This window comes from Anomaloglossus baeobatrachus, chromosome 2, assembly GCF_048569485.1.
Source record: "Anomaloglossus baeobatrachus isolate aAnoBae1 chromosome 2, aAnoBae1.hap1, whole genome shotgun sequence".
NCBI lineage: Eukaryota > Metazoa > Chordata > Amphibia > Anura > Aromobatidae > Anomaloglossus > Anomaloglossus baeobatrachus.
Genome location: NC_134354.1, coordinates 440,967,766 through 440,991,640, shown reverse-complemented (window position 1 = coordinate 440,991,640; position 23,875 = coordinate 440,967,766). Strand labels below are relative to the sequence as shown.

Genomic DNA, 23,875 nt, shown 5'->3' with positions numbered 1-23,875 from the left:
GGACACCTTTGAGGGTGTTTTCTAGGTGTTTTTCTGTGTTTGTGATTGCCTGCCATTGTTTCCTATGCAGTTCGAGTTCGGTTCGTCGAACGTTCGACGAACCGAACTCGAACGGGAGGTCCGTTCGGCGAACCAACCTCGAGCCGAACCGCGACCGGTTCGCTCATCTCTAGTCACTACTAGCATGATGCAGGTCTGTGAGGTGGCTTTCATTTCCGCACTGTCTTGTTCACCATCTGTCTCGTTCACCGTCTGTCTCTGTCTGTCTCTAGCTTTCCGTCTCTTTTCTTTCCCTGTCTGTCTCTCTCTATCCGTCTCCCCACTGACATCTTATTACCTCTTATACTAACACTGTCCTTTGTTACTATAGTAACCAATCACAGCTGAGATTAATAAACTGTAGTTCCAGGCTCCATTCACTTTAATGGAGTCATGTTTTTTGGAGAGTAACTGTAAAGCGCAGGGTTAAATTTTCCTGTGAAACCGTAGTCTACAACGTTCCCTGGGTCACATGGGTCATCTGTGCAAAAAAACGTTATTGTAAATGAGATAGTGCGGATTCCTTTAGCGGACTCACACACACACACACACACACACACACACACACACTCAGCTTTATATATTAGATATTATATATATATAATATTTATTTAAAATTGAAAGATATATACAGTTGTGTACCGCTCATGGCGGCAGACCACGTTGCTACTAAGGGACCTGTGAGTCAGGGGGCCAGTTCCAGGGCCTGCACTGGACCCTCCTCCGTCCTGTATTGCACGTTCAACTGAACGATAAATGCCAATATAATTGAAAGCAATGATCTGACGGCTCCCTCCTCCATTATTCTCCCTGTGCTTATGAGCTTTGATGTCTCAGTGCAGAGGGCACAATGATGTCACTTCAACGCACCCTCTGCAGACCAGTGCCGAACATTCAGGACACCTGCTGCGAAGATTGGAGCAGCGGGAGAATGGGGAGAGATGAGTAATTTTTTTAATCATTAGGTGGGGCAGCCATTATACTGTTTTGATCTGTGTAGGGGCCAAAATATAGTTTGCTGGGCTGTATGAGGGGGACATTATAGTATTTGGATGTCTATGTGAAGCGCATTATACTGTGTGTGAGCCATTATAAAATGTGGTGGGTTGTGTCGGGGCTATCATACTGTGTTGATGAAACTGTACTTTGTGGGTTGTTGAAAATGGAGGTTCACGAAACTTTGCGTCATCTTTTCAGAGTAGCTACTGAAAAAACTCGTTCTATCAGTCAGCGTAGGGGTAAACAGCCCTCTTTTCAGAGTATCAGAGGCTATTGTTGGGCAGAACCAGGACCTGGATTCCGGATGTGTGATCAGGATCAGGCACTTGTGAAATTAAAAATTAATAGTAAAGTAAAAAAAAAAAAAGAAGAAAGCGCTTCATACTGACCGAGGCTCCGTTGCAGCTGTACACTGCTCCCGTGGCTTCTCCTTCACTTTCTGGGCCTCTAATTACTGCTCATTCATATGCACTGCTTTCCCCGTCCTCCGGCTGTCCTGTCTCCTGTGATTGGTTGCAGTCAGACGCACCCTTAGCGTATGTGACAGCATCTGCCTACAACCAATCACGGGCGCCAAGACGGTTGATGAGCGAGAAAGCAATTCAACTCTGCGGATCATTATTGTGGTATAAAACGCATAAAATTTTTCACTGTGTTTTTCTCCCATATTATGACACCAAGAACAGAAAAAGCATATGGCTACAGTATGCAGCCCCCAGCCGTGCGCTTATATTGGCTGTGTATCCAAATAAGAAGAACTGCATGCGGCTTTTTTCTTGATTTACAAAAATAATTTAAAAATAAGCGAAATTCAGTCCCCCCCGAATTTTGGTACCCATGCATGATAAACCACAAAAGCTGGGGGCTGGTATTGTCAGGCTGGGGAGACCCCTATTTATTGAGCCGCCCCGTGCCTAAAAATAGCAGCCTGCAGCCACTCAGGATTGTCACATCCATTAGATGTGACAATCCCAGCACTTTACCTGGCTCTTCCTGGTTGCTCTGGGGCGGTGGCAATCAGGCTAATATGAAGTTAATCACAGCCCACAGCTGCCTCTAAGCCAGATATTAATCGTCAGGGTCTATGAGACACCCCCCCCCCTTAGTAATCTGTAAGTGACAGTAAATAAACACATACACCAAGAAAAAACAGTTTTTTGTAATTAAATACATCACCCTCATAAGCCTCTTGATTAGGCTACATTCACAGGATTGCCCCGTTTTTGCGGTCTGCAAAAAAATGGTCATGTTTTTTCACGGATGCAACTGTGTGGCATCCGTTCCGTTCTGTATATGGTCCGTGTGTCATCTGCGTACCTTCCTATTTTTTTCATACTGCAAAAAAACGGAAGCAGCTAGATAGATAGAGGAATAGATAGAGACAGATAGCTAGAGGGATAAATAGAGGGATGGATGAATGAATCAAGGGATAGATAGAGGGATAGATAATAGATGAGAAAGACCAATATAATGTCCTACGCCCCCCCGCATATTCTAAGCTGGCACCCTTTAGTGCCTTTCATGTGGCACTAAAGGGTGCTTAGCCTTGTATTTAGCCAATAAAAAAATAAATAATTAAAAAAAAACGACATGAGGTCCCCCCTATCTTTTGTAGCCAGCTAGGGTAAAGCAGACGGCTGCAGCCTGCAGACCACAGCTGGCAGCTTCACCTTGGCTGGTAATCTAAAACAGAGGGCACCCCACGCTATTTAAAATTAAATAAATAATTTAAAACAAAAAACGTGGGGTCCCCCCCAAATTGCATCACCAGCCAAGGTAAAGCGGACAGCTGTGGTCTGGTATTCTCAGACTAGGGAGGTCCACCGTTATTGGACACTCCCCAGCCTAAAAATAGCAGGCTACAGCTGCCCCAGAAGTGGCGCATCCATTGGATGTGCCAATCCTGGCGCTTTGCCCCAACTCATCCCGTTGCCCTGGTGCGTTGGCAAACGGGGTAATATATGGGGTTGATGCCAGATGTGTAATGTCACCTGGCATCAAGCCCTGGGGTTGGTGAGGTCAGGCGTCTATCAGATACCCGACATCACCAACCCAGTCAGTAAGAAATAAAAAATAGACAACAAAAAAAGTTTTATTTGAAAAAACACTTCCCACATTCCCTCTTTCAACAATTTATTGACAAGAACAATCCAATCCGGGTCCGGCGTAATCCAATAAGGGGGTCGCACGGCGATCCATACCATAGTCAATGAGACTCCCAGTCAATGAAGAACAAAATGTTCCCCATTGGCTGGGAAAGCCGTGCAGTGACCTGAGCTAACATCAATAGATCAGCCCAGGTCACTGCAGGGGATGCCGAGCGCTGCCATGAGGAGGTTAGATGAGATCATTACCTGCAGTGACGATCTCCTGCTCTCCTGACGTCAGCGCTGTCAATGACTTCTATGCCCGCCGCGTTCTACGCAGTATCGCGAGAGCCCGTGACGTCACTGCTAGTGACAGTCTCGGGCCGCCCGCGAGACGGGCAGAGAAGGCAGTGACCGCGGTGACGTCAGGAGGCAGGAGATCGTCACAGCAGGTAATTATCTCATCTAATCTAACCTGCAGCTACATGTGCAGAGAGCAGGGAGCCGCGCACACTGAGCGCTGGCTCCCTGCTCTCCTAGCTACATTACACATCGGGTTAATTAACCCGATGTGTACTGCAGCTACATGTCACAGTGCAGAGAGCAGGGAGCCGCGCACACTGCTTAGCGCTGGCTCCCTGCTCTCCTAGCTACAGTGCACATCGGGTTAATTAACCAGATGTGTACTGCAGCTACATGTCACAGTGCAGAGAGCAGGGAGCCGCGCACACTGCTTAGCGCTGGCTCCTTGCTCTCCTAGCTACAGTACACATCGGGTTAATTAACCCGATGTATACTGCAGCTACATGTCACAGTGCAGAGAGCAGGGAGCCGCGCACACTGCTTAGCGCTGGCTCCCTGCTCTCCTAGCTACAGTACACATCGGGTTAATTACACGATGTGTACTGCAGCTACATGTGCACAGAGCAGGAGCCGGCGCTGGCAGCAAGAGCGGCGGAGGCTGGTAACGAAGGTAAATATCGGGTAACCACCTTGGTTACCCGATGTTTACCTTGGTTACAGCTTACCGCAGCTGCCAGATGCCGGCTCCTGCTCCCTGCTCGCTTTATTTCGTCGCTCTCTCGCTGTCACACACAGCGATCTGTGCGTCACAGCGGGAGAGCGACGACCAAAAAATGAAGCTGAACATTCAGCAACGAGCGGCGACCTCACAGCAGGGGCCAGCTCGTTGCTGGATGTCACACACAGCGACGGGACGTCGCTGCAACCTCACAGAAAATGGTGACGTAGCAGCGACGTCGTTGTCATTGTCGCTGTGTGTGACACCACCTTTAGCAGTCAGTGTCCCGCTCCCTGCCAGCCCCGCGGCGTGAGAAGCTGCTGATACTGCGGGCAGACACTGACATTGCAGTGCGGGCAGCTGCGGGGCTGGCAGGGAGCGGGACACAGACTGCACGGGCAGTGATGACAAGCAGCGCTCGTCATCCCCGCGGCTGCACGCACTGCAGGGTGAGAAGCAGCTTATACTGCAGAGGGGGGCAAACACTGACACGCTGCAGTGCGGGCATCCGCGGGGCTGGCGCGGGACACAGACTGATGCACACACACAGGTGACCCATGATGACACAGACAGCGTGCACGGGGGAGGGGGGGGGACAGTTCCCAGGGCGTCAGGCAGTAAACATGATAAAGCGCTGGGGACACAGCGTGACAGTGTATCTGACAGCAAGTGTTCCTTGCCTTATTGAACTGGATACTGAATCGGCTGGAATTCAGGGCGCACGTAGCTGGGCACAGGAGGCGGGGGAGGGAGACTATGGAGTGTGTGGGAGGTTGTGGGCAGAGTACGGGGTACAGGGGAATGTGTGGGAGGGTGCACGGAACGGGGGCGGTTACTCCACACACTGTACAGCCCAGCAGGGCGGTAACATGCTGTTCCAGATTTGCATGTCAACATGGCCCTGCCCATGTAGACATGAAATGACCGGAAGCAGCAAAATCGCGGCAGGAGCGGTCACATGACCACTCTGAGCCGGGGGACAGGGGCTGACAGCAGGACAGGTAAGTGGTCTCTATCTACTTACCTGCCCCAATGTAGCCCAATAGGGAAATAAAAAAAAAAATGTCAAAGAAGCCGGATAACCCCTTTAATAAGAAACTGTCGCAGAACAGTATTCTTCCTGTGTGCGTTTAGATGTACAATTTTTATTTTTCTTATTCATTTTTTAACAGTGCCTTTAACACTAGAAGTCCCAGGAATTTCGAGCTCCATAGGGTTCCAATGGTAGAAATGTTAAATGACCGCTCTCTGGGACTTCTACTGTTAAAGGTGTATTCCCATCTCCAAGAACCTATCCCAATATGTAGAAGGGGTAATAATTGTAAATAGCTAGGGCTGAGCGGGCCCGGGCTGTAAATGTCCGGATCCGCGCGGTTTCAGCACTATTCCCGGGCCCGATCCGGGCCCGGGATTCCGGCTACACGATCCGGAACTGGCATTTAATAAAAAATGAAGAAAAAAAACAATAATTAATTAGCGTTTCATACTTACCAGAGTCATGGCGGCACACTTGCTTCCGGGACGCGCTTTCACTTCCTGTGCTGTCACACAGCTTTCCGTGTTTTCCCCGCCCACACGCCCACTGGCCGTCCTCTCAGCTGTGATTGGTTCCTGGCTGATGCGCCCCCAGCCTGTGACAGTGTCTGCCGTGCAGTCATTGCTTATCGCGGTCAGTACTACGCTGCACTCAGAGCGGGCAGCCGTGCTCTATGGCGGCTCGCTCTAACATGTAGCAGAGCTGAAGCGGCGTGGGACTTCTCCTGTGGATTACGTCGGAGCTGCAGGGTGTTTGGGGGTAATAAAGTGGTGAAGGAGGAGTGTTTTGTATTTTATTTCAAATAAAGGATTTTTCTGTGTGTCTGTGTTTATTTACTGTCATTTACAGGTTTGTGTGATGCAGGTATCTGATAGACGCCTGTACCATCACACAAACCTAGGGTTTAGCAGCAGCTATGTGCCCCTGCTAACCCCTGCTATTACCCCGACTGGCACCGCATCACGCCAGCGGGAATAGCCAGTATCGCACCAGTATGTCGCATCTAATAGATGCGACATACCGGACGGCTGCGGGCTGAGGATATACCAGCCCCCGGCCGGCGTTATCTTGGCTGGATGTGAAGATTAGGGGGACCGCACGTGGTTTTTTTTTTTTTTTTTACTTTCACCAGAATCACAGGTGCGAGGGGCTCTGGCAGCACCCGGCAGCCTCACACATGTGACTCCGGGCACTGGATAAACAGCACAGATACTGTGCGACAGCTGGGGCTGCAGCCGAGCGCTATAACTGTGCTGCCGAGTGTGTTTACCACCGTGACCGACAGTGACCTGCTTTCCCTGCCCACCGGCCGTCCTGGCGCCTGTGATTGGTTGCAGTTAGCTGACACGCTGCCACTCAGGATGGGGGCGTGTCTATCTGCAACCAACACACGCCGGTGGGCGGGGAAAACCATGAATATTGAATTGTCGGCTCCGGAAGGTAACAGCGTGACCCGGAAGGAGTGTGTCGCCATGACAGCGCCTCGGTGAGTATGCCGCGCTCGTTCCCAGCCCCCTAGCCCCTCCACAAACGTTTTAACCCTCCGGATTCCGGTCCCCATTGACTTATATGGGCACCTGATTCCGGAGCGGATCGGACTTATTTTTAAGTCTGTTAACGACCCGCCGGCCCCGGGTTATTGTCTTCTCGCTCAACTCTATAAATAGCTCAAATTAGAAATGTAGTATAGTTCTCCTGATATAGCCATGTTTCGTACTTCATGTGCAGGGTATTGCAGCTTAGATATCCACTCATATAGTGAGTTAGTTGCTCATGGTCGTAACTATGGATACCTAAGCTGCAATGCCCTGCACATGAGGTAAGAGATATGGCTATATCAGGAGAACTATACTACATTTCTAATTGGAGATATTTGTTACAGTGCTGGCCAAAAGTATTGGCACCCCTGCAGTTCTGTCAGATAATACTCAGTTTCTTCTTGAAAATGATTGCAATCACAAATTCTTTGTTATTATTATCTTCATTTATTTTGATTGCAATGAGAAAACACAAAAGAGAGTGAAGCAAAAATCAAATCATTGATCATTTAACACAAAACTCCAAAAATGGGCCAGACAAAAGTATTGGCACCCTTAGGCGGGCTTTGCACACTACGACATCGCAGGTGCGATGTCGGTGGGGTCAAATCGAAAGTGACGCACATCCGGCGTCACTTGCGATGTCGTAGTGTGTAAATCCTAGATGATACGATGAACGAGCGCAAAATCATCGTCATCGTATCATCGCTGCAGCCTCCGACATTTCCATAATGCCGGGGGAGCGACAGGTACGATGTAGTTCCTCGTTCCTGCGGCCGCACACATCGCTGTGTGTGAAGCCGCAGGAGCGAGGAACTTCACCTTACCTGCCTCCCGGCTGCAATGAGAAGGACGGAGGTGGGCGGGATGTTTACATCCTGCTCATCTCCGCCCCTCCACTTCAATTGGCCGCCTGCCGTGTGACGTCACTGTGACGCCGCACGGCCCGCCCCCTAAGGAAGGAGGCGGGTCGCCGGCCAGAGGGACGTCGCACGGCAGGTATGTGCGTGTAAAGCTGCCGTAGCGATAATAATCGCTACGGCAGCTTTCACTATATATCGAACGTGCGACGGGGGCGGGACTATCGCTGCAGCATCGGTAACACATTGTTACCGATGTCGCAGCGTGCAAAGCCCGCCTTAGCCTAATACTTGGTTGCACAACCTTTAGCCAAAATAACTGCGAACAACCACTTCTAGGGAGGTTAGCCACAGTGCCATGGGCTTTAAATTTCTTGATGACACTGCACACCATAGACACATGAACTTTCAGGTCTTTGGAGATGGACTTGCAGCCTTGAGATTGCTCATGCTTCCTCACAATTTGGATTCTCAAGTCCTCAGACAGCTCTTTGGTCTTCTTTCTTTTCTCCATGCTCAATGTGGTACACACAACTACACAGGACAGAGGTTGAGTCAACTTTAATCCATGTCAACTGGCTGCAAGTGTGATTTAGTTATTGCCAACACCTGTTGCCACAGGTAAGTTACAGGTGCTGTTAATTACACAAATTAGAGAAGCATCACATGATTTTTCAAACAGTGCCAATACTTTTGTCCAACCCCTTTTATATGTTTGGTATGGAATTATATCCAATTTGGATTTATGACAATTTTTTTTTTCATTGAAGACAAATTAAATGAAGATAATAATACCAAAGAATTTGTGATTGCAATCATTTTCAAGAAGAAACTGAGTATTATCTGACAGAATTGCAGGGGTGCCAATACTTTTGGCCAGCACTGTAATATTATTAATATTATTATTATACCTACTACATATTTGGATAGGATCTTTGAAATGGGAAATTATCGATAAGTGGTTTGAAATTGATCTTCCTTTTTACTACCTAAAAATTATTAGTTAGCATTGCATACTCTCATGTAAGCAGACAACTGCTAGTCCATAGTACAAAGTGATTTCACAGTTACAAAGTGACTATTTTATCTTAGTCACAAGTTGCTGAAATTGTGAATCGGCACTCGTTTTATAAATATATCTTCCAGTGTAAAGAAAATGAATATTTTCCCAATATACTAAGTACAGAATTATTAGATTAGTGAGTATTATCATTTTCATGCAGATTTTCCAACGCCAAGGCTGGCATTTTGTGTAACAGGGAAGATGTGGCCTAAGAATACAACACCCTTTATAAAGGTGTGTGTAATTATTAGGCAGCTTGTTTTCCCTAGGCAAAATGAGCTAAAAGAAGAGATTTAACCAATTCTGAAAAGTCAACAATTGTTAAAAGTCTAAGGGGTACTTTGCACGCTGCGACATCTCTAGCGATCTCGTTAGCGATGTGAAATGCTAGATCACAAGTGTGATCTTTCGAGATTGCACATGTGTAAAAATGACCTATGTGCGATCTCGAAAGATCGCACTTGCGATCTAGCATTTCACATCGCTAACGAGATCGCTAGCGATGTCGCAGCGTGCAAAGTACCCCATTACAGAGGGATGCAGCACTTGCAATTGGGGTGGGATCACAGAACCATCACAAGCTTTGTTGCAAGTAGTCCACATAGCATACCATGGAAGACACTGAAGGACTGCAACCAAGAAGGACAAGTGGATTTCAGATCCAAATGGAGACTGAACTGACACTATGGTTAATTGGGTTTTTGCATAGATAAAACAACTGTGTGTGTAAGGCTGGTGTCACACTTGCGATTGCCTTCTTGTGTATCTCGCGCACGTCTCGTGGTGCATCACCCGGCATGGACTCACACTGTGAGGAGAGTGTGAATCCGTGACGGGTGATGCACCGCGAGACTCGCACGAGGCAATCGCAAGTGTGACACCAGCCTCACACTGAGCTTCAGCAACCAAGGATCATTACTTGATAAAGCGCAGGGTTACACGGTTAAATTAGTCAGTCAAATATTCAGTGATACAGAGACATCTATTGAGAAACTTGCTGCTTTCGTCTAGAGTGTATATCATTAATATCAAGAAAAGAGAAAAAAAAGCTTCACATGTTTTAGTTGAACTGCTGGTCTCTGTTTACAGGCTGCAAGCAGTGATGTACTGTATCGGCACATGACCACTGCTGCCAATCAGTAAATATGGAATGTGACCAAATTAGGCCACTGATAGGCAGCAAGAGTCATGTACCAGCAAAGTATATCATTCTTGGCAGCCTGCAAGCAAAGATCACCAGGTACTGAGAGAGTACACAGATCGTAAAAGCGGACACATGGCGCGTACACTGATGACATACTGATTGTAAAAGCGGACACACGGAGCGTACACTAAAAACTGAGCGTAACAGCGGACAAATGGCACCTACAATGATGACACACTGAGAAGCGTACACTGATGGCACACTGATCATAAAGCAGACACACGGAGCGTACAATGATGACACACTGAGGAGTGTACACTGATGGGACACTAATCATAAAGCAGACACATGGATCGAATACTGATGACACAGTGAGGAGAGTACACTGATGGCACACTGATCATAAAGCAGACACACGGAGCGTACACTGATGACACACTGAGAAGCGTACACTGATGGCACACTGATCATAAAGCAGACACATGGAGCGTACAATGATGACACACTGAGGAGCGTGCACTGATGGCACACTGATCATAAAGCGGACAAACGGACCGTATACTGATGACACACTGAGGAGCGTACACTGATGGCACACTAATCATAAAGCAGACACATGGAGCGTACACTGATGACACACTGAGGAGCGTACACTGATGGCACACTGATCATAAAAGCGGACACAGAGCGTACACTGATGACATGGAGATCATAAAAGTGGACACGTGAAGCGTACACTAATGACACAATGAAGAGCGTACACTGATGACACACTGATCATAAAAGCGCACACACGGACCATACACTGATGACACACTGATCCAAAACACTGATGAAACCAATACTATTTTTTCACTTACGTGGTGAATGAGCCTAAGATGTTACTATAAGATACAAGATCATTGTTTTAGGCCCTGGTCATCTTGGGTCAAACTTCAGAGTATGCAGACCGGTAACATTTCTTTGCTTATGTTTTTCATGCCTAAGTAATGCAAAAAGTAATCATGTGAGGCCTGTGGCAATAATGGAGTTGTCAATCCTGTTCCCACACCTGCGATAACCTATATGCAACTTGTGTAAACCCTGACACATTGGTGTAATCGTGTGGTTTAATGAAACCAAATTTGAGGTGTTTTTTTTAATATACAGTATATCTATGTTAACTATTTAATTTCTTATTAGTACTGTGTATTAGTTTAGATTACTCTTAATACTGAGTTGTAATGTCAAATCATTATTTCCAGTAATAACAAGTCTAAAGGGGACTTTACACGCAACGACATCGCTAACGAGATGTCGTTGGGGTCACGGAATTCATGACACACATCCGCCCCTCCGCTTCTATTGGACGGCTGCCGTGTGACGTCGCTGTGACGCCGCACGAACCATCCCCTTAGAAAAGAGGCTGTTCGCCGGCCACAACGACGTCGTTAGAAAGGTAAGTATGTGTGATGGGTACTAGCGATTTTGTGCGCCACGGGCAGCGATTTGCCCGTGACGCACAAACAACGGGGGCGGGTGCTTTCACAAGCGACATCGCTAGTGATATTGCTGCGTGTAAAGCAGCCTTAAGAGATAAGACTTATGAGCTACCCTACAGCAATTATATACAGTTGTGCTCAAAAGTCTACACACCCTGGAAGATTTTTGGCTTTCTTGGCCTTTTTTCCGAGAATATGTCTTATAACAGAAAATCTTTTTTTCCATTTATGGTTAGGGGTTGGGTAAAGCCATTTATGGTCAAACTACTGTGTTTTCTCTTTTTCAATCATAATGACAGCCAAAAAAAAATGACCCTGATTAAAAGTTCACATACCCCAGTTCTTAACCGTGTATTTCCCCCTCTAACATCAATGACAGCTTGAAGTCTTTTATGGTAGTGGTGGATGAGGCTCTTTATTTTTTCAGATGGTAAAGCTGCCCATTGTTCTTGGCATAAAGCCTCCAGTTCCTGTAAATTCCTGGGATTTCTTGCATGAACCGCGCGCTTGAGTTCTCCCCAAAGTGGCTCAATGATATTGAGGTCAGGAGACAGAGATGGTCACTCCAGAACCTTCACTTTGTTTTGCTGTAGCCAATGACAGGTCGACTTAGCCTTGTATTTTAGATCGTTGTCATTTTGGAACATCCAAGTACGTCCGAAGCGCAGCTTCCAAGCTGATGAGTGCAAATTTGCCATCAGTATTTGCTGATAACACATTGTATTCATCTTTCCTTCAACTTTGACCAAGTTTCCTGTGCCTTTGTAGCTCACACATCCCCACATCATCACGATCCACCTCCGTGCTTTACAGTAGGAATGGTGTTCCTTTCTGAATAGGCCTTGTTGACACCTCTCCAAATGTAACGTTTATAGAACCCTTGAGTTTCCATTTGTTATTCACAGTTTTAACACTGCTGACTGGCATTATTAATTCCATGGATATCTTTTTGTATCCCTTTCCTGTTTTATACAGTTCAACTATATTTTCCCATAGATCTTTTGACAATTCTTTTGCTTTCCCCATGACTCACAATCCAGAAATGTCACTGGCTGGATGAAAGATGCAAGAGTCTGTCTGGATCCCAGAAATTCACTCAGCTTTTATGCACACACTGATTACAAGCAAACAGGTTAAGGTACTGTCACACATAACGAGATCGCTAGCGCGATCGCAGCTGAGTCATGGTTTCCGTGACGCAGTAGCGAATCGCGTTAGCGATCTTGTTATGTGTGACACCTACCAGCGATCAGGCCCCTGCTGTGAGATCTCTAGTCGTTGCAGAATGGTCCAGGCCATTTTCTTCAAAGGCGATGTGTGTGACAGGGTCACAGTGACTGCTGAGATCATTATACAAGTCGCTACTGCGACCTGTATTGTTCCTGCATCGCTGGTAAGATCTGACTGTGTGACATCTCACCTGCGACCTCCCAGCGACTTACCTGCGATCCCTATCAAGTCGCATCGTTTTCGGGATCGCTGGTAAGTCGTTGTGTGTGACTGTGTCTTTACAGGTGAGGATATTACCTTTATTAGTCATTCAAACCCATTTGTGTCAACTTCTGTGCATGTTATCAGGCCAAAATCACCAGGGTATGTGAACTTTTGATCAGTTATTTGGATGTTTTTGGTTGTTATTATGATTTAAAAAAGAGAAAACACAGTAGTTTGACAATAAATGGCTTCACCCAACCACTAACCATGAGTGGAAAAAAAGATTTTGTGTTATCATTCATATTCTCTGAAAAAAGGACAAGAAAACAAAAACTCTGCCGGGGTATGTAAACTTTTGAGCATAACAACTGTATGAGTCGGGACATATCATTGGTGCAGAGCTGCACAGGGGCCCGGGAGGTAAGGGGCCATTATTAGTTTAATTTTAAAGAAGTAAGCAGCTTCTGTCATGGACCCAACAATTAGACTGTAAAGGCCCCATACATATACTGTTCTTGCAGAGGGGCATTTTTCTGCCTGTGGCCACTGTTGATATGAGTTATAGATCCGTTTCTCTACTCAGTTGCACTTTTTTGTGATTCCGAACCACTTTCAGTCTTAAAATGTACTATTAATTGTGACTAGTCAATGATGTATAGTCATGAATTCTACTACCATGGATGATTTTTTGTAACAGTTTGTGACTGACTGATTTTCTGTCTTTAGAACAGGCAGCAGTGATCCATACTGCATTGTGAAGATTGACGATGAGACAATTATCCGGTAAGACACATTTTACTTTCTCCTTTTTCACTTGCATTTCCGTCTTTTTGTTATTATAAATGTATCTAAAAAGACTTCGTATTTGCCAAATGCCCCAGACAATATTAATGGCTGCCATCCAATTCTAATATTTGGCTATTGCTATAAAAGTATATTGTTCATAGTATATCTAGTGCTTCAACTTTCTCACTTGTGTCCACTGGGATTAATAAAACAGACACTGCTTATATGAGTGCCATTAAACATAACAAGAAAGTTATATATAGATGTCTCAATCCCACAACTGACAAAAATAGAAAAGAAACCTAGAAATGTCACATTGCTCTACATTGTATTTGCCTGGTAACATTTGAATCACAGAGGATTTCGTACATGATTTTCTGACAGCCTCGTTGCTGTGTCAGAAAGTTCAAGGACTATGGGAAACTATGAGATGAATGAGCCGCTCTTATAATGGCTAATGTGTGGCCAGCATCCAGTCAGTAGCCCTGAAAGCCCCAGGCTAGGAAAAAGGTTAGTCAAAGAATAAAGCTGGGTTTACACATAGCGACAGGGACAACGACGTCGCTGTTACGTCACCATTTTCTGTGACGCAACAGCGACCTTGTAAGTCGCTGTTATGATCGCTGCTTAGCTGTCAAACACAGCAGACGTAGCAGCGATCATAACGACACGCATCGCTGTGCTACATGTGCAGAGAGCAGGGAGACGCGCACACTGCTTAGCGCTGGCTCCCTGCACTCCTAGCTACAGTACACATCGGGTTAATTACCCGATGTGTACTTCAGCTACATGTGCAGGGAGCCGGCACTGGCAGCTAGAGCAGCGGACGCTGGTAACGAAGGTAAATATCAGGTAACCAGGGAAAGGTCTTCCCTTGGTTACCCGATATTTTACCCTGGTTACAGCTTACCGCAGCTGCCAGATGCTGGCTCCTGTTCCCTGCTCGCTTCATTTCATTGCTCTCTCGCTGTCACACACAGTGATGTGTGCGTCACAGCGGGAGAGCGACGACCAAAAAATGAAGCTGGACATTCAGCAACGACTGGCGACCTCACAGCAGGGGCCAGGTCGTTGCTGGAAGTCACACACAGCGACAGCGACGGGACGTCGCTGCAACATCACAGAAAATGGTGACGTAGCAGCGACATCGTTGTCGTCGTCGTTGTGTGTGACACCACCCTAAGGCTACCTAGGACACAACTGTTTTGGTTATCCAGTAAGAGTATTCCTAGAAGAGAAATAGGTCAGTGAGCTGCCAGATAACCACCTGATTGCAAGGACTAGGGCACCAGTATTCTCTGAATACAATGACCATACCTCCCAACAGAACAGGAAGAGGGACAAATCATGCCACGTAGTGGAAAATTTTGACCACACCCATTTGGCAGTGAGGGACATTCAGCAAGTGCCCAGGACTGTTCATTCATTCATAGTTGAAGCAACCAGAACTTTATTATCTTTATGTAACTTTGCTATATGACATGTGGCCTTTTTTGTGCCTGTCAGGCTATGTGCGCACGTTGCGTACTGTCACTGCAGAAATTTCTGCAGCGATTTGAACAGCACACGTGCGCTTCAAATCGCTGCAGAAACAGTCCGTAATGAAAAAAAAAAAAAGCCGATTCCATGCGCTCTGACTGCAGCCCCTCCCATAGACAGGGCGGGGGCTGAAGGCAAAGCGCACGGAAGAAGTGACATGTCACTTCTTAGAACGCGCGCTTCAGGCAGCAGCCGAAGCGCTGCGCTCTAATACGCCATTTGCGCACGGCTCCTGCACAATCTCCATAGATTGTGCAGGGGACGCAGGACACATGCAGTTACGCTGCGGTGCAGATCGCAGCGTAACTGCATGCAATTACGCAACGTGCGCACATAGCCTAAGGCCGTGTTCACACATTGCATTAATACTGTGTTATCTGTTTTCTGCAGGTGTCTGCACCAATCTACATTATAACAATTTTCTCCAATTATTGCATTTTTGCTGCATTTTTTTATTTCTTTTTCCTCTTATTTGATTTGTTTTTGGTGCAGATGTGAAGTCATGTTTTTAAGTATTGTTATACTACAGGAAAGCTTTGATTCTGCACTTAAAAAGTAACTGCAGTTTTTTCCATGCATTTTTTTAAGGGTCCACATAGAGGCCTCAACTTTTTTAAAGCGTTGTTTTAGTGTGTTATAGTAGTCAACCATAAAAATCCAATATAGAAATCTGGTATGGCTGTAATCGCACTGACTTGAAGAATAAAACCATCTTATCACTGATATCGCACGGTGAATGGCATAAAAATAAATAAAATGATTTCTTGATCTGCTGTTGATTTTTTTATTTTACCTCCCAAAGATAGCAGTAAGGTTCAGCTCACATTTATCCTGCGCTCTACGCTGAGCACTTACACCTGGGTAAATCTCTGAAATATTTGATTAAAATGGAACCCCAGATGAAACATTCACTATCATGAGGCAGATGGAGACACTGTGGACTCTCTCTCCAGCAGTGTCCGTCTTTTTAAAAAGTGTGGTCGGCCACAGTTTTGTACACTTTTAAAAAGACGGACACTGCTGAACAGAGGCCAGATATAGTAAATGGATCCCTCAAAAGTGTCACGTGATGCTGAGATTTTGATGTAAACCCAAATTAAGGGGTTCAGCGTAGAATATAGGATAAATGTGATCCAAAATGTCTTGTAAAATGTTCCCAATAAAAGCTTCAACTCATTCCACACAAAAATAACAAAAATAAGTCACTATTCAGGTCCGTCATCTGTCAATGGAAATATAACGGGCTTCCATGTTACTGGTAACACAAAGGCTTGGAAAAGCACCATGGCTTATCCTCCATAAAAATCTAGAAAAATCAGCACTTCCAAATCCAAATGCATCTTTCCCTTCTGAGCCCCACAATGTGCATTAACCATATGTATTGCATTTCTGTATTGAGGAGAGCCCGTTTAATTTACCAGGTGTGTGGCACCAGAAGCTTGAGCTGGGCACAATCTATGGGCACAGCAATGTACGTGCACTACAATGGCAGATTTGCAATTTTCACTAAGCAACATTCATTGTACTCTATTTCAGCCACTTTTTGAGCCAAAATAGTTTCTACATCAGTGGATAAATTCACAGATAGTTGTCATTTCCAAAATGGGGACACTTGAGGGGGAATTCTGCTCTTCTGGCACTTAGCGGCTCTGTATATTTAGGCTATGTGCCCACGGGACTCTGTACCTGCGGATATATCCGCAGGTACGTCCGCAGGTTTCCTGCAGCAGCTCCCCGGAATCCGCAGTTATCCATAGCTGCGAGATTCCAGCTAAATATGTGCGGAAAACCTGCAGACATACATGCGACTTACCTGTGGAAGTCCCAGCCTCTATCTCCATAGTGGAGAGCCGGGAATTCCGCAGGTAAATCCGCAGGAATACATGACATGCAGTTACGTGCGGCTGCGGGACATCCGCAGCATATTCCGCAGCCGCACATACCGCAGCATGGACACAGACACTCCCCATGTCCCATAGGATAACATGGGGAGTGTCTGTACTTGCTAAAACCTGCGTATTTATCTAGAAAATCCAGATAAATCCGCAGGTTTTCCGCGGCAAAATCCGCGGGAACATAGTCCTGTGGGCACTTTGCTTTTTTACCTGCTTTTCCACTGCTTTTTCAACTGCAGTGTTTTCATGCCAAAATGCTTGCGTTATGCTTTTCAAGCAAAGTCAATGGGACATTGAGCTTTCTTGTGCACACTTTCCTGTTCAAAACACTGCGTTTAATTTGCATAAATTTGGGCAAAAACTCAGCGTTTAAAGAAGCAACATGTCAATTGTTTTTGCCATTTTGGCTGCGTTTCCCATCCATTCAATTTAATACAAAACTGCAGCGTTTCTAAAAGCACCGGAAAAGCACTAAAAACTCATGAAAATCACAAGGTGCGCATAGGCTACTTTCTTTGCATTTTAGATGCATTTTTAAAGCCAAAAGCATTGTCCTTTCTGCCAGAGGATACTTTTTGAACTGCAACTACCTCGACGCAAAGTGCGCACATAGCCTTAAGGCCTCTTTACACGCTGCGATATCGGTACCGATATCGCTAGCGTGGGTACCCGCCCCCATCGGTTGTGCGACATGGGCAAATCGCTGCCCGTGGCGCACAACATCCCCCAGACCCGTCACACTACTTTCCTGCCTAGCGACGTCGATGTGACCGGCGAACCGCCTCCTCTCTAAGGGGGCGGTCGGTGCGGCGACACAGCAACGTCACTAAGCAGCCGCCCAATAGAAGCAGAGGGGCGGAGATGAGCGGGACAAAAATCCCGCCAACCTCCTTCCTTCCTCATTGCCGGTGGACACAGGAAAGGAAAGGTTCCTCGTTCCTGCGGTGTCACACGGAGCGATGTGTGCTGCCGCAGGAACGACTAACTACATCGTTACTGCAGCAGCAACGATAATCGAGAATGGACCCCCATGTCACAGATGAGCGATTTTGCACGTTGTAAAATCGCTCATAGGTGTCACACGCAACAACATCGCTAAAGCGTCCGGATGTGCGTCACAAATTCCGTGACCCCAACGAGATCGATTTAGCGATGTCGTAGCGTGTAAAGCGGCCTTTAGTCTGCAAACTATTTTAGGAAAATCTGTGCTCCAAGGGTCACATAGCTCATCTTCCATCCCTCGCAGGTCTCATTGTGTAGCTAAGCAGTGCTGTACAGCCACATGTGAGGTATTGCCTTGCTCAGCAGAAATTGTGTGACATACTTTGGTGCTATTGTTACCCATATTCACTTGTGAAAATGTAAAATCTGCGGCTAAAACAAAATTTGTGGTAAAAATGTAATTTTATCTTCACCGCCTAATGGTACAAAATTCTGTGACACACCTGTGGTGTAAATAGGATCACTGCAGAGAGGTGTAGATTGTAATATGGGGTCTCTTATGAGTTTCTGCTGTTCTGACATCTCAGGGGGTCTGCCGCAAACCATTCCAGCAAAATCTGCACTATAATATGGCGCTTCTTCCCTTCTCAATTTTCCATTGTGCCTGAAAACTAGCTCCTGATTATATGTAGGTTATTGGCACACTAAGGAGAAATTGCTCAACAAACCATGTGGTCTATTTTTTCCTATTAGCCATCATAAAAATGAAACATTTGGGGCTAAAAACACTTTAGTGGTGAAAATGTAATTATTCTTTTTCACCATGCAATTGTATAATATTTTGTGACACATCTGTGGTGTCAATATGCTCACTACACCCCTAGATGAATTCATTGAGGGGTGTAGTTTGTAAAATGGGGTCATTTGTGGAATAGTCTGATTTTCTAGCACCTCAGTGATTCTGCCAATGTGACATGGCACCTGCAAACCATTCCAACAAAATCTGCACTGTAATATGGTGCTCCTTCCCGTGTGGGCTTTGCACTGTGCCTCAAAAGTAGTTTTCAAGCACATATGGGGTATTGGCGTACTCAGGAGAATTTTCACAACAAACTGTAACATTAGTTTTCTTCTATTATGCTTTGGTAAGTTTAAAACTTTGGCCCAAAGCAACATTAAAATGGAAAAAATGGGAAATTTTGATTTACTCAACCCAATGTTATACAATTGTGTGAATCACTTAAGAATGGAAGATGCTCACTACACCCTTACACCACTAGATAAATTCCTCAAGAGGTGTAGTTTTCAAAATGAGGTCTCTTGTGGGGGTTTCTGCTTTTTTGCCATGTCAGGGGCTTGTCCAATGTGACATGGTGTCTGCAATTTATTCCAGCGAAAATGACGCTTCAAAATTCAAATAGCGCTCATTCCTTTCTGAACCCTGTATGCAGGAGAAATTGCACAACAAATTGAATGGTCCATTTTCTTCTGTTACCCTTGTGAAAATTAAAAATTTCAACCAAAGCAAAATGTTTGTGGGAAAAATGTACTTTTTTCATTTCCATGTTTCAGCATTATAAAATTCTCTGAAGCATCTGTGGGTTCATGGGGCTCACTACACTCCTTCAGGGGTGTAGTTTCCATAATGGGGTCACTTGTGGGGTTTTACTACTGTTTAGGCACATCGGGGGCTCGGCAAATTCAACATGTCATCCGCTATCTATTTCAGCCACGTTTCCTTTCCAAAAGTCAAATGATGCTCTTTCCATTCCAAGCCTTCCCGATTGTGAGATATTGGTATATTCAGGAGAAATTGTACAACAAATTATATGGTCTACTTTCTCATATTACCCTTGTGAAAATTAAAAATTTGGGGCAAAAGCAATATGTTTGTGGGGAAAAATGTATTTTTTAATTTTCACACTACAAAGTTAAAAAATTATGTGCCGCACCTGTGGGTTCAAGGTGCTCACCACACATCTATATAAATTTCTTGAAGGGTGTAGTTTCCAAAATGGGATCCCTTGTGGAGGTTTCCACTGATTAGGCACATAAAGGACTCTGGAAATGCAATGTGGCATCTGCTATCCATTTCAGACACTTTTGTACTCGAAAAGTCGAATGATGTGCCTTCCCTTCTGAGCCCTGCCGCGCGCCCAAACCGTGGAGGTATTGGTGTAATCAGGAGAAATTGCACAACAAATTGTATAGTCTATTTACTTCCGTTTCCCTAGTGAAAATGCAAAATTTGAGCCTAAAGCAATATTTTTTGTTGGAAAAAGTAAAATTTTCATGTTTTCCGTATACATTGCTTTATTGCCTGTAGTGATGAGCGAGTATGCTTGTTACTACTCGGTACTCGCACGAGTATCACTGTACTCGGGCTACTCGGCGGGTACCGAGTAATTTTGCAATACTCGTGCTGTACTCGTGGTCTTCATCCCTGCATGTTGGCGCTCTTTTGAGAGCCAGCCCTCATGCAGGGATTGGCTGGCAGACCACTGCAATGCCACAGCCCTGTTAGTTGTGGAATTGCAGTGATTGGCCGGCCTGCACAGCGTGACCGAGCTTTTATACCGGCGGGCGCACTGTGCTCTGCACACAGCCATCTCATATTCCCTGCTATCCCCGCCCACAGGCGCCTATGATTGGTTGCAGTGAGACACGCCCCCACGCTGAGTGACAGGTGTCTCACTGCACCCAATCACAGCAGCCGGTGGGCGTGTCTATACTATGCAGTAAAATAAATAAATAAATAATTAAAAAAAAAGGCGTGCGGTCCCCCCCAATTTTAATACCAGCCAGATAAAGCCATACGGCTGAAGGCTGGTATTCTCAGGATGGGGAGCTCCACGTTATGGGGAGCCCCCACCCTAACAATATCAGTCAGCAGCCGCCCAGAATTGCCGCATACATTATATGCGACAGATCTGGGACTGTACCCGGCTCTTCCCGATTTACCCTAGTGCGTTGGCAAATCAGGGTAATAAGGAGTTAATGGCAGCCCATAGCTGCCACTAAATCCTAGATTAATCATGTCAGGCGTCTCCCCGAGATTCCTTCCATGATTAATCTGTAAATTACAGTTAAAAAACACACACACCCGAAAAATCCTTTATTAGAAATAAAAAACACTAACAAAGTCCCTCATCACCAATTTATTACCCCGACAAACCCTCCTTGTCCGGCGTAATCCACGGTCCTCCAGCGTCGCGTCCAGCTGTGCTACATTCAGGTGACAGGAGCTGCAGAATACACCGCCGCTCCGGTCACCTCCACGCAGCTAATGAGGTGAGTATAGCGATCAGCTGAGCTGTCACTGAGGTTACCTGGATGCAGCGGTGAATGCAGCGGTGGCCGCGGGTAACCTCAGTGACAGCTCAGCTGATCGCGCTACTCACCGCCGCTCCAGTCAGCTCCATGCAGCAATTGAGGTGAGTATAGCGATCAGCTGCTGTCAGTCAGGTAACTCACGGCCACCGCTGGATCCAGCGTTGCCGCAATTAACCTCAGTGACAGCAGCTGGTCGCTATACTCACCTCATTAGCTGCGTGGAGGTGACCGGAGCGGCGGTGTATTCTGCAGCTCCTGTCACCTTCATGCAGCACAGCTGGACGCGACGCTGGAGGACCGTGGATTACGCCGGACAAGGAGGGTTTGTCGGGGTTAATAAATTGGTGATGAGGGACTTTGTTAGTGTTTTTTATTTCTAATAAAGGATTTTTCGGGTGTGTGTTTTTTAACTGTAATTTACAGATTAATCATGGAAGGAATCTCGGGGAGACGCCTGACATGATTAATCTAGGATTTAGTGGCAGCTATGGGCTGCCATTAACTCCTTATTACCCCGATTTGCCAACGCACTAGGGTAAATCGGGAAGAGCCGGGTACAGTCCCAGATCTGTCGCATATAATGTATGCGGCAATTCTGGGCGGCTGCTGACTGATATTGTTAGGGTGGGGGGCTCCCCATAACGTGGAGCTCCCCATCCTGAGAATACCAGCCTTCAGCCGTATGGCTTTATTTGGCTGGTATTAAAATTGGGGGGACCGCACGCCGTTTTTTTTAATTATTTAATTATTTATTTCACTGCACAGTATACACACACACACCGGCTGCTGTGTTTGGGTGCAGTGAGACACCTGTCACTCAGCGTGGGGACGTGTCTCACTGCAACCAATCATAGGCGCCGAAAAGCAGGAAAACAGGGATTACGAGATTGTTTAATGAGCGGCCGGCTTTTTCAAAAGAGGAAAAGCCGCCGGAGTTTAGTGAACAGCCGTGCAGCGCCGCAGCAGTGATCGGGGAACGGTAAGTAAGAGAGAGGGGGGAGAATGACCGACAGACTGTGAGAGGGGGACAGACAAGACAGAGAGAGACCGACAGAGCGAGACCGACCGACGGGAGATAGAATGAAAAAAAAAATGACCGACATCGTTAGTAAAAAGCACAAAACGTGCGTTTTGGACATCGGAGTGCCACACAATGTTTTACGTAAAATCTTTCATGTATTAATCTCCAAAAGTAACATACACCAGCTCTATCTCACTATTGGGTATGTGCCCTTAACATTTCCGCCATGAAAATTCATTTTGGTGTCATTTTGGAAGGTTTTCTGGTGAGTCCGTAAAAATGGCGTAAAACGCGGACAAAATTGTTCACAGCTGTGACTTTTGAGTGATAAATGCTTCAAGGGATCTTCCCCATGCTGTTGCCATGTCATTTGAGCACTCTTCTGAGACTTTTGTGCCATTTTTAGGGTTTCTACATGCTGCCGGGGGTCATTTCACAAAAATACTCGGGTCTCCCATAGGATAACATTGGGCTCGGTGCTCGGGCCGAGTACACGAGTATCTTGGGATGCTCGGCCCGAGCCTCGAGCACCCGAGCTTTTTAGTACTCGCTCATCACTAATTGCCTGTAAAGCACCTAAAGGGTTACAGTAATAAACTTATTGAATGGGGTTTTAAGAACTTTTAGTGGTGAAGATTTAAAATGATATTTTCACTTTTAGATATTTTCTATTATATAGGCCCCTCAAAGTCACTTCAAATGTTATGTGGTCTCTAAAAAATTCGTTTTGTAAATTTTGTTGGAAAAATGAGAAATTGCTGATAATTTTTTAACCCTTCTACCTTCTTAACAAAGAAAAAAAAATTATGTTCCAGAAATGGTGCTGATGTGAAATAGACATGTGGGAAATGTTACCGTATTTATAAAAGGGGTTGTTCACTGCTTGGACAATCTCTTCTCATTTCACCCCATAAAATAGATAAGCTTATACTCACCTCCAGTGCGGCCGCGGTTCCAGTAATGTCTGAAGTTGCATCCCCGGGGCCCATGGGACATTATTATGACATGCGAGCTCTACGAACAATCAGCGCCGACTTCCTTCACTCAGCTTTCTCATGTTTGAGCAAAAAGTCAGCACGACACTCACATCCTGCTCAAATATCCAAAGGCGGGAAGACAAACATGCGAGTTCTGATTGGTCGCAAGGCTCGCGTGTCACAACAATGTCACGTGGGCCCCTGGAACATGACTTGAGACATCGCTGTAACTACATCGGCACAGGAGGTGAGTATATGCAAGTTATGGACATCCTCTTTAACTATTTTGTGTTACAACTCTGGTTTAAGGGCATAAAAATTACAATTTAAATTTGCAAAGTTGTCTCCAAAATTTCAATATTTTCACAAATAAACGTAAAAATTTTCAACCTGAATTTACCATTAACATGAAGTACAATATGTGATGAAAACCAATCTCAGAATCACTGGGATCCATTGAAGCATTTCATAGTTATTACCACCTAAAGTGACACTGGCCTTGTCAGGAAGCTGAAAACAGGCTTCGGCAGTAAGGTATTGGAGACTTGCAATAATTGGGGGCCCCGTTGAAGCTTTTGCATTGGGACCCAGGAGTTTCAAGTTATGTCACTCTCACCAGCAATTATGGAGTAGCCTAAGAGTTTGCAGCTTGCACGCAGTAAGGATTCAGAAGCCTGCAG

At 45.8% G+C, this 23,875-nt stretch overlaps 1 protein-coding gene across 2 annotated transcripts in view; it reads left to right on the top strand.

Moving 5' to 3' along the window:
• The window catches only part of LOC142291618 (ras GTPase-activating protein 4-like), a 352,484-nt gene that overhangs the window by 139,876 nt on the left and 188,733 nt on the right, over positions 1 to 23,875 (top strand). For both annotated transcript variants that reach the window (XM_075336273.1, XM_075336274.1), the window contains exon 2: positions 13,429 to 13,485. In XM_075336273.1, the coding sequence (XP_075192388.1) occupies positions 13,429 to 13,485 (57 nt within the window). The remainder of the gene's footprint in view (positions 1 to 13,428; positions 13,486 to 23,875) is intronic.